The following is an 11,638-nucleotide window of genomic DNA, read 5'->3' as shown; positions in this document are numbered from 1 at the left end:
CATATGGGAAGATCTGACTCATTGGAAAAGACCCTGATGCTGGGAAAGATTGAAGGCAGGAGGAGAAGGGGACAATGGAGGATGAGATGGTTGGATTGCCTCACAGACGCGATGGACATGAGTTTGAGTAAGCTCCGGGTTTTGGTGATGAACAGGGAAACCTGGTGTGCTCAGTCCAAGGGGTTGCAAAGAGTCGGACACAACTTAGCGCCTGGACTGAATGGATATATTCACTGTCTCCAGTTGCAAACAGTGTACTTATAGGTGGAATAATTTCTGTGAATGAGCAGGAGGGAGCATATGGAGGGAACCGCCCTGTCTTTTGCACATAGCTACTCCTCTATAAAAACAGCCTCCACTAGGTCTATGGGACCTCTACTTCAGGTTGTTTCTGCTGATTGCTGAGAAAACCAGCACAATCCAATCAGAATTTATTATTATTAGACTCAAAGTACCCAGCCCTCAGAGTAAAGAGCTGAGTCACTTTCATGAGAATGTTCACTTTGCTCTACACCTGAAAATTACAACATTATTCATCAACTATACTCCAATGTAAAACAAAAAGTTAAAAAAAGAAAAGAAAACAATGTTTTGTGGCTTCTGGGCTGACAGAGTCCTTACCTCTTCTCAGGCTTCCTTAACTGATCCTTGGATTCTGAGATGTAACCCACTATTTTCACACTAGTTATCTTTGGGCACATATTGATATAGTGTCACGTATTCCTGGAAAGTGTACATGTTATGAGGGTGGGAATTAATTCCAAGTGCTCAAGTGCATGGAAGGCCTTGATCTCCCATCATCCTGGAGTCACTATTGGGATTGTTTAGGTCTCATCTTTGAAAACAAATCCTTCAAGTGTAATCGTGCTGATTGGCCTGGTGCATATAGATTTCCTGAAGTTTTCAAATGCAGGGTAGCTCCCCAAATGGGTTTACATGGAGTAGTCTGCATTCTTTATAATTTTGTTCAAAATATACACATTTCCTGTACCCCAAAGCCTTGCCTTCAGCGGGCAGGGAATTTAGACCCTAGAGACCTTAGATAAAACCAGTATAATGATGAAGATCTGATCTGCACTCAGGAAAGGTGCTATCCTGTGACTGAATGTTGTGATTTATAGTAAGAAAGATGTATTTGGTATGTCTCCTGGTTGCTGGCACAGCTACTAAAGCCACTGGAATTACTGAAGTGTGAAAGTGATAAATGGGCTTTGTTATGTTAATGAGGTGACCTTTGGAGAGCATCCCAGTGACCAAAGAATAGGGGTTGCCTGACCTTATCAGAACCCCAGGTTAGAGGGAGGAGAGAGGAGCTGGAGGTTGAACTCATCACCAGTGTCTAATGAGTTAATCAGGACTCTGTAATGGAGCCTCTGTAAAAACCCAAAGGACTGGTTTGGAAAGCTTCCAGGTTGGTGAACAGGTGGGGATTCGGGGAGGACAGGGAAGCTCATGCCCTTTCCCCTTACCTTGCTTGAGGCACATCTTCCATCTGGCTGTCCCTGAGTTACAGCCTTTTATTATAAAATGATAATCTAATCAGTAAAACAGTTCTCTGAGTTCTGTAAGCAAGTTGATTGATCCCAAGAAGGGTCCTTGGAACCTCTGCACTCTAGTGGATCCACCATAAGCACAGCTGAGAACCTGGCCTAGGACTGCATCTGAAGTGGGGGAGGGGCAGGCAGCCTTCTAAGACTGAGCCCTGAACTTGTGGGATCTGAAATTTTCCGTCAGTGTACATTTGTAAGATACCGAATGTCAGAAATTGCTGGGTGGTGTGGGGAAAACACACAGACACATTGGAACTTGTCTATTAATAGAATCCTATCACCCTTACCAGGCTACCGTCACTGCTGGCTATGCATGGGGCACCTGCATTTGTAGGAGCCCTCTGGGTTCAGAGCAGTCAAGCTGGGGAGAGCCTGTAGGCTTCAGGGAAAGCAGAACAGTAGCAAGTACAGCTAGTGTGAGGCTGATTCCTCCCTGTTTACCACACATTTGTATTTCTCAAAGGAAGATCATTGGATTATTTTCCCATCATCACTGTAATTTCCTGTCTTCTGAGGTTTGATTTATTGATAGTTCATGTCCACAACATTGGGCCATTGTGTCTTTGCTATAGGAGCTGTGTTGCTTTCACTCAACCACATGCCATGATCACCGGAAACCTTTCCTGAAGAAAAAGCTTTAATCACTTTCTCTAGGGCAGTTATGTCGGGGATGTTTGTTTGTTTTTTGGCAGTCTCTACTCAGAGCATTTCTAGGTAGAAAAAAGACCATGTCATCTGTACTAATGTGAAGACAGGAAAGGACTATCCTGGCCTCTGCTTCCTGTCTGGGAGGCTCCCTTATGAGCAGATACCATAGGACCATGTGAGATGAGTAACCTCAAGGGGAATGTGCCTTTGTCTTTATGTTTAAGCATTTTTTTTTTTTGGCCGTGATGTTTGGCAAATGGGGTCTTATTTTCTGGACCATGCATGGAGCCGTGGTCCCATGCAGTGTAAGCCTGGAGTCCTAATCACTGGACCTCCAGGAAAGTCCCGCCTTTGCCTTTTAAATTCTACCAGGTAGGTCAGTGGTTCATGACGTGTGATCCCAGGACCAGGAGCAGCACCATCACTCATGAGCTTGTTAATAATGCAAATATCAGGCTTCAATCCAGAGTGCTGTGGGCGGGGCCGTGCTACCTATGTTACACAAGCTCCACAAGTGATTCTTTTTTTTCTCACTCGACAACAGTTTTTATTGTTTTCTTAATAATTTATCATATTGGCATATTTGATGATATCATTGCCTTAATTTTTTCCAAAACTCCTTTCCTCAGCAATTTTGGGGTATAATGAAATGAGAAATATACTTCCAGAGGAGCATCCTGCTCATGGTAAAATTAAAAAATTGAACCCAAGCCCCCTCAATGATTCTGATGCAGCTCCTAGTGTGAGAAGCACTGAAGGAGGATATTCAGACAGAGGTGGGGGAGCGTCCTCACTCAATTACAGCCTGTGATCAGCATCCTAAGAGAGCATTCTGAATGAGGTCATTTGACTATTTTTTTCTCCTTTAATTTCAACATTAGATAATTTTTTTAAGTTTATGCCAATCCTGGGCTTGGAGGGGAGCCAGTTTTCTTATATTTACACATTTTATCCTCAGTTCAGTTCAGTTTAGTTGCTCAGTGGTGTCCAACTCTTTGTGACCCCATGAATTGCAGCACACCAGGCCTCCCTGTCCATCACCAACTCCAGAGTTCACCCAGACTCACGTCCATCGAGTCAGTGATGCCATCCAGCCATCTCATCCTCTGTCGTCCCCTTCTCCTCCTGCCCCCAATCCCTCCCAGCATCAGAGTCTTTTCCAATGAGTCAACTCTTCGCATGAGGTGGTCAAAGTACTGGAGTTTCAGCTTTAGCATCATTCCTTCCAAAGAAATCCCAGGGCTGATCTCCTTCAGAATGGACTGGTTGGATCTCCTTGCAGTCCAAGGGACTCTCAAGAGTCTTCTCCAACATCACAGTTCAAAAGTATCAATTCTTCGGCGCTCAGCCTTCTTCACAGTCCGACTCTCACATTTATACATGACCACAGGAAAAAACCATAGCCTTGACTAGATGGACCTTTGTTGGCAAAGCAATGTCTCTGCTTTTCAATATGTTATCTAGGTTGGTCATAACTTTCCTTCCAAGGAGTAAGCGTCTTTTAATTTCATGGCTGCAGTCACTATCTGCGGTGATTTTGGAGCCCCCCAAAATAAAGTCTGACACTGTTTCCACTGTTTCCCCATCTATTTCCCATGAAGTGATGGGACCAGATGCCATGATCTTCATTTTCTGAATGTTGAGCTTTAAGCCAACTTTTTCACTCTCCACTTTCACTTTCATCAAGAGGCTTTTTAGTTCCTCTTCACTTTCTGCCATAAGGGTGGTGTCATCTGAATATCTGAACCATATCTTATTTCAGGTGTGATTCAGAAATTGAACCTGTTAGGTAGTTATAATAGGGAAAAGGCATTCAAAATGGTGGTGCCTAAAAGACAAGGAAGGGAAAAGCCCACAAACATAGAACAGAGGAAGGTCAAAAGAAGGTCCGAGGACCGGAGTGAGGTTTTCAGGTAGAACAGCACTCCTGACTAAGTCCAACTGGCATAGGGCAGGCCCGGAGGAAGACAGAAACATATAAAAGAGGAGCCAAAGGGCTCTCTCTCTCTCTCTCCAGCTCCCCCACTCACGTGTGCTGGGGCGCTCTTCTCTTTGCATCTTTGGATCCACGTGCCCTCACGCCTCGAAGCTGGATTTTCCTGCTATCTTCTAAATAAAATAGAGCTGTAACACTGAGTGGTAACATTGATTTGTCTAAGAGCTACAACATGGTCCGTTCAAGACCTGAGAGCTATAACACGGTCTGTCCAAGACCCGAGAGCTGTGACATGCTGATGGGGCCTTATAAGTCCCTCACTCCAAATCTTTGTTGTGACGAGACAAAAACTGAGGAGCATAAACTCGCGTGACAAACCCAAAGGAGGGAATTTAAGAATGCTCCATCATCTTGTCACTGAAATATTCTTACAGTCAATATTTTCTGATTTTTTCAATTTTTAAAATAGTAATTGAATGTTTTTACAATTAAGACTTTCCTTAGTGCAGTTTAAGGTTCAGAGCAAAAAGGAGGGAAAGCACAGAGATTCCCAGACACTTCCTCCCCACATGGGCACAACCTCCCTTCTTCACACCAACAAGGCCCCTGTGTCACAACCGGAGGACTTGTACAGATACATGAGGATCCCGAGTTCACGCTTCTGTTGTACATCCTGTGTGTTTGAACTTTCATGTTTTTTAATAAAATATCTGTTTTCAATTGAAGTGTAACTGATTTACACTTTATATATATATTTACATGTTCTGTTCCGTTGTGGTTTATCACAGTATTGAATATACGTTCCTGTGCTATTCAGTAGATGTTTTGTCTATCCATTCTATACATACACTTGTGAGCACACTCACAAATCACACTGACAAAAGATTGCAATATTTAAAAATTTATTGCAGTCCACGCAGAACACAATGCTCTATAATAAGTAAAAGTGTAGTTTTAATTTCAGCACCAAAAATCTACAAAGTTCTTCATACAATCCGATTTCTCATTGGATATGAAGATTTGTTCAAAGTAGGTTTCTAACCATAACCTCAAAAAACCCAATCTCTAGAAAAACCCAAAAAAGACAATTGTTCCGTAGAGTGGAACCCACTCCAGGAATCTATCTCTGTCTCTACATCTCATCTGTCTATCATTCTTTCTCCTCGCCACCCCCCATCCACCTGTCTCTCATTTCATTTTTCAAATAAAACAGGAAATACGGAGGGATGCAAAGGCACAAATCACATCACTAAGGTCTGCAATCTGAGCCATAGGATTAAACAAGCGTTGTCCTCTGAATGCACATCCTAGCAGGCTGACTTCTGGACACAGGAACACATCTCCCTGAGCTGGGGTGCAGCGGGCGATGAGGTCTGGTCCCTGAGGAACATTGTCCCTCAGGTGGGTTTCTGTCTTTTGTGGAGGAAGTTCTTCGCCTCAGGGTACTGAGATGCTGCCTCGGAGCCTTGCAAGACCAGAGAAGTGGTGGAGAAAGGCGAGGTGCGCCCCTAAGGCCCAGGCGCCCAGGGCGGGTAGACCTGCGGGCCCGGAGGTCGGTGGTGCGCGGCGAGCAGGGAATCGAGCGCCGTCAGCGCCCAGTGCAGGGCGGTGCCCGCGTGCGTCAGCTGCCAGGTGAGCCAGGCACGCTGCGAGGCCGTGGGCTCCATGTGGTCGGTGGCCACCGGTAGGAAGGCGCCCCCCGGGGCCCGCAACTCATCCAGGACCACTTCGAGGGCTCCCATCTGGTTGGAGAGCTTGGACGTGAGCGCCTCCAGGGGCTCGGCGGCTTCAGGTGACTGGCTTCTGCGAGGGCGCTTGGGCGAGGCGGGCCTGGACTCCGGGTTGTACTGGCAGCATCTGTGGCCCCGGGCCCACATTGGCGATCGGAACCGGGCCCCCCTGTCGTGGAGACGCCCGGAAGTATGGGCAGAACCTAGGAGGGAGACAGAACAGGAGGGGTTCCTGTGATGAGCGCTGCCTCTGAAATTTCTCATCAAATGCACCACGGCCCCTTGCCTGTCCCAACACCTCCACCCCAGGCCTCACACGGCACCATACCTGACTCTGTTGGCCTCTTCCAACCTCTGCTGGCAACCCGGGTCTAGTCCTGGGCACCTTCCTCTCAGCCTGTTCCCACTTCATGGGCATCTCACCAGGGTCAGAGGCTTTCTCTGCCCTCTGGGGTTCAGTTTGCCCCTCAGGGCCTTTGCCCACATCCCCACCTCTACCAAGCCCAGCTCAGAAACCTACCTCCTCTGTGGTAAAGTCCTGCTCTGCAGGAGTTTGGATGCTCCTTAGCTCTCCACTGGGCTGGGGGCGGTCTTCCCCTCACCTTCTGTTCTTCATGGCCGTTTCTCTTGTGACTCTCAGGGGAGCCATCCCGGCTTCTGCATTGCTTGTGCCTGGTGACCTCTGTGGGTGGAGAGAAGGACAGGAGTGAGTGTTCCCTGACCTACCTCAGGAATCTGGGGAGAGTGGATTAGAGAAGGTTCCAAGTCCCACTGCTCCTCCACCTCTGTGCCTTCCCTCCCCGAAGCTCTGGTTTCCTCCAGGCCTCCTCTCCCTCCATGAGCATCTCACCTGGACAGAGTAGTTTCTGAGCTGCCTGGCAGGCATGCCCCAGGAAACCCTCTCTCAAATTCAGACCTCAAGGATGGCATAGCTGGTAGAGCTCCTGATCACAGGGGATTGGGACTTCATCCTGGGTTTCTCCCCCCTTCCACCCCCTTTCAGAGGTGTCAAGGTCACATCTGGGACCTTTCCCTCTGTCCCACAGCACAGTCTCTACTGTCTCCCAAATTCTCTCCAGGATCACTCAAAACAGATGTCTGCAGAAAAGAATCTGGCATCTTACCTGCTTTGCCCTGAGAGCCGTCTTGTGTCTCCGTGCTTCGTTTTTCTCTTTGTCTTTCTGAGGGATGTCGATCTCCTCCCTTCTCTTTTACAGACAGGTTTTCTTCCTTGGAGGAAATCCTTCCATTTTCCCTGTGGGAGACACCTTGTTTCTGCTGGTCAGACCTTCTGCCACTTGCAGCCCCTTTCATTGTGTCCATGTCTCCCATCAGCAGCACACGTCTGGATGCCTCAGAAGTGGACCAGGGAATGACCAGGTGAGCAGAGGGTGTGGCCTTGTCTAGCTTCCGGACAGCCCCCTGGGGAGTCACAGATTGGTCCTTAGGAGGATCACACCCCCGAGGGTATTTGCATGATGAGGTTAGCACTCTTTGTTACATCCCACTGACTTTCTAGGTCCTCAGGACATTGTAACTGTTAATTTCAGAGCATTTTGCTTCTCTGCTAAATGTTAATATCGGAGGAGGACAATTTATAGAAAATTTTTAAGTTTTTTCGATGAAGAAAAGATTCAAAGCCTTTTTTGAAATTGTTAAAATATTACTACTGGTTTTTTATGATTTGGGTGTTTAGCCATAAGTGGTATGTTAGGTTCCCACCAGCGATTGAACCTGCACTCCCTGCACTGGAAGGAAAAGTCTTAACCTCTGGACTATCAGGGAGGTCCCATAAAAGGGCAGGTTTTCTCCTTGTTTGTTTCAAGCTGCTTTTTCTCTAGTTGTTTTCATAGTTGTGTGTCTGTATGACTGTCAGCATGGGTCAGTCTATGCCAGGGGTCAGCAAGGTGTTGGTGTAAAGGACTAGAAAAGCTTTGCAGTCTGTTTTACTTGCTTTCTCTTTGGACCCTACTCAGGTAGACTTTCCTGACACGATGCCACCAGAGACTACAGCTGAAAGATCCTATTTAAGCTCCAAATTACCATGTTGTCTTTTTTTTTTTAAAGGCATGACCTCTGCTCTCCACAACATACTGACTTTATTTAATTTTTCTTCTTTTTCTCACTCTTGTTTCTTCTTTTGTCTGGATATGGACCTGTTTTTCAACTGGGATCAGAAGGTACACAAAGACATAATAGGTGAGTGACAAAAATAACCTAGACGCAGCTTTGAGAGCACTGCTCCATGAGTAATTTGAAGCAAGTGATGGATATATTCATACTGCTCATTGGTTTCTCAAGGCAAGAATACTGAAGTGGTTTGCCACTCCCTTCTGCAGTGGACCACATCCTGTCAGAACTCTCCACCATGACACGACCATCTTGGGTGGCCCTACACAACAAACTGTGGAAAATTCTTCAAGAGATGGGAATACTGGACCACCTTACCTCCCCCCTGAGAAATCAGTATGCAGGTCAAAAAGCAACAGTTAGAATCGAACATGAGTGGACTGGTCCCAAATGGGAAAGGAATACATCAAGGATGTATTTGGGTGTCAAATACATCAAGGGTTGTCACCCTTCTTGTTTAACTTCTATGCAGAGTACATCATGCAAAATTCTGGGCTGGATGAAGCACAAGCTAGAACTTAGATTGCCCGGAGAAATATCAATAACCTCAGATACGCATTGTGACACCACCCTTATGGCACAATGTGAAGAGGAACTGAAGAGCCTCTTGATGAAAGTGAAAGAGGAGAACGAAAGAGCTAGCTTAAAGCTCAACATTCAAAAAATTAAGATCATGGCATCTGGTCTCATCACTTCATGCCAAATAGATGGGGAAACAAGGGAAACAGTGACAGACTTTACTTTCTTGGGCTCCAAAACCAGTGCAGATGATAACTGCAGCCTTGAAATTAAAAGACACTTGCTCCTTGGAAGAAAAGCAATGAGAATCCTAGACAGCATATTAGAAAGCAGAGGCATTACTTTGCTAACAGAGGTCCGTATACTCAAAGCTATGGTTTTTGCAGTAGTCATGTATAGATATGAGAGTTGGACTATAAAGAAAGCTGAGTGCCAAAGAATTGATGCTTTTGAACTGTGGTGTTGGAGAAGACTCTAGAGTCCCTTGGAGTACAAAGATATCCAACCATTCTGTCCTAAGGGTAATCAGTCCTGAATATTCATTGGAAGGACTGATGCTGAAGCTGAAACTCCAATACTTTGGCCTCCCAATGGGAAGATCTGACTCGTTTGAAAAGATCCTGATGCTGGGAAAGATTGAAGTCAGGAGGAGAAGGGGACGACAGAGGATGAGATGGCTGGATGGCCTCACCGACTCCATGGACATGAGTTTGAGTAAGCTCCGGGAGTTGGTGATGGACAGGGAACCCTGACATGCTCAGTCCAAGGGGTTGCAAAAAGTCAGACACGACTGAATGACTGAACTGAATGGATATATTCACTGTCTCTAATTGGAAACAATGTACTTGCAGGTGGAATAATTTCTGTGAATGTGCAGTAGGGAGCATACTGCCCTGTCTTTTGCACATAGCTACTCTGCCTTTTGCACATAGCTACTCTTCTATAAAAACAGTCTCTGCCAGGTCTATGGGACCTCTAGTTCAGGTTGTTACTGCTGATGGTTGAGAAAACCAGCACAAGCCAATCAGAATCTATTTTTATTAGACTCAATGTACCCTGCCCTCAGAGTAAAGAGCTGAGCCACGTTCATGAGAATGTTCACTTTGCTCTACACCTGAAACTAACAACATTATTCATCAACTATACTCCATTGTAAACCAAAAAGCTAAAAAAAGAAAAGAAAAGAATGCTTCTGGGGCTGACAGAGTCCTTACCTCTTCTCAGGCTTCCTTAACTGATATGTAGCTCACTATTTTCACACTAGTTATCTATGGGCACGTATTGATATAGAGTGTCACATATTCCTGGAAAGTGTACATGTTATGAGGTGGGGAATTAATTCCAAGTGCTCAAATGCATGGAAGGCCCTGATCTCCCTTCATCCTGGAGTCACTGTTGGGATTATTTAGGTCTCATCTTTGAAAATAAATCCTTCAAGTGTCATCATGCTGATTGGCTTGGTGCATATAGACTTCCTGAAGTTTTGAAATCCAGGGTAGCTCCCCAAACGGGTTCACACGGGGGAGTCTGCATTCTTTATAATTTTGTTCAAAATATACACGTTTCCTGTACCCCAAAGCTTTGCCTTCTGTGGGCAGGGAATTTAGACCTCTAGAGACCTTAGATAAAACCAGTATAATGATGAAGATCTGATCTGCACTCAGGAAAGGTGCTATCCTGTGACCTGAATGTTGTGATTTATAGTAAGAAAGATGTATTTGGTATGTCTCCTGGTTGCTGGCACAGCTACTAAAGCCACTGGAATTTCTTAAGTGTTAAAGTGATAAATGGGCTTTGTTATGTTAATGAGGTGACCTTTGGAGAGCATCCCAGTGACCAAAGAGTAGGGGCTGCCTGATCTTTTCAGAACCCCAGGTTAGAGGGAGGAGAGAGGAGCTGGAGGTTGAACTCATCACCAGTGTCTAATGAGTTAATCAGGACTCTGTAATGGAGCCTCTGTAAAAACCCAAAGGACTGGTTTGGAAAGCTTCCAGGTTGGTGAACAGGTGGCGATTTGGGGAGGACAGGGAAGCTCATGCCCTTTCCCCTTTCCTACCTTGAGACACATCTTCCATCTGGCTGTCCCTGAGTTACAGCCTTTTATTATAAAATGATAATCTAATCAGTAAAACAGTTCTCTGAGTTCTGTAAGCAAATTGATTGAACCCAAGAAGGGTCCTTGGAACCTCTGTACTCTAGTGGATCCACCATAAGCACAGCTGAGAACCTGGCCTAGGACTGCATCTGAAGTGGGGGAGGGGCAGGCAGCCTTCTAAGACTGAGCCCTGAACTTGTGGGATCTGAAATTTTCCGTCAGTGTGCATTTGTAAGACACCGAATGTCAGAAATTGCTGGGTGGTGTGGGGAAAACACACAGACACATTGGAACTTGTCTATTAATAGAATCCTATCACCCTTACCAGGCTACCGTCACTGCTGGCTATGCATGGGGCACCTGCATTTGTAGGAGCCCTCTGGGTTCAGAGCAGTCAAGCTGGGGAGAGCCTGTAGGCTTCAGGGAAAGCAGAACAGTAGCAAGTACAGCTAGTGTGAGGCTGATTCCTCCCTGTTTACCACACATTTGTATTTCTCAAAGGAAGATCATTGGATTATTTTCCCATCATCACTGTAATTTCCTGTCTTCTGAGGTTTGATTTATTGATAGTTCATGTCCACAACATTGGGCCATTGTGTCTTTGCTATAGGAGCTGTGTTGCTTTCACTCAACCACATGCCATGATCACCGGAAACCTTTCCTGAAGAAAAAGCTTTAATCACTTTCTCTAGGGCAGTTATGTCAGAGATGTTCATTTGTTTTTTAGCAGTCTCTACTCAGAGCATTTGTAGGTAGAAAAAAGACCATGTCATCTGTACTAATGTGAAGACAGGAAAGGACTATCCTGGCCTCTGCTTCCTGTCTGGGAGGCTCCCTTATGAGCAGATACCATAGGACCATGTGAGATGAGTAACCTCAAGGGGAATGTGCCTTTGCCTTTATGTTTAAGCTTTTTTTTTTTTTGGCCTTGATGTTTGGCAAATGGGGTCTTATTTTCTGGACCATGCATGGAGCCGTGGTCCCATGCAGTGTAAGCCTGAAGTCCTAATCACTGGACCTCCAGGAAAGT

The 11,638-nt window shown here is 45.7% G+C and overlaps 1 protein-coding gene across 1 annotated transcript; it reads right to left on the bottom strand.

Moving 5' to 3' along the window:
• Positions 1-5,019: 5,019 nt before the first annotated feature.
• Positions 5,020-10,581, bottom strand: LOC129651063 (uncharacterized). Its single transcript, XM_055579786.1, has 4 exons — positions 10,570-10,581; positions 6,989-7,286; positions 6,385-6,546; positions 5,020-6,067 (listed from the first exon to the last, which is right to left on the bottom strand). The coding sequence occupies exons 1-4, from the start codon at positions 10,579-10,581 to the stop codon at positions 5,643-5,645; spliced, it is 897 nt and encodes a 298-aa protein (XP_055435761.1). The 3' UTR covers positions 5,020-5,642.
• Positions 10,582-11,638: the final 1,057 nt, after the last annotated feature.

The sequence above is a fragment of the Bubalus kerabau genome, chromosome 4, assembly GCF_029407905.1.
Source record: "Bubalus kerabau isolate K-KA32 ecotype Philippines breed swamp buffalo chromosome 4, PCC_UOA_SB_1v2, whole genome shotgun sequence".
Classification (NCBI taxonomy): domain Eukaryota; kingdom Metazoa; phylum Chordata; class Mammalia; order Artiodactyla; family Bovidae; genus Bubalus; species Bubalus kerabau.
Note: the sequence above shows the minus strand (reverse complement) of the source record. Positions and strands in the feature narration are given on the sequence as shown.

Coding starts and splice junctions, on each gene's coding strand:
- LOC129651063 (XM_055579786.1), bottom strand. Junction 6,547..6,988: donor CGGCTCTCAGGGCAAAGCAG/GTAAGATGCCAG, acceptor CTCCACCCACAG/AGGTCACCAGGCACAAGCAA. Junction 6,068..6,384: donor AGGACTTTACCACAGAGGAG/GTAGGTTTCTGA, acceptor TCTCCCTCCTAG/GTTCTGCCCATACTTCCGGG.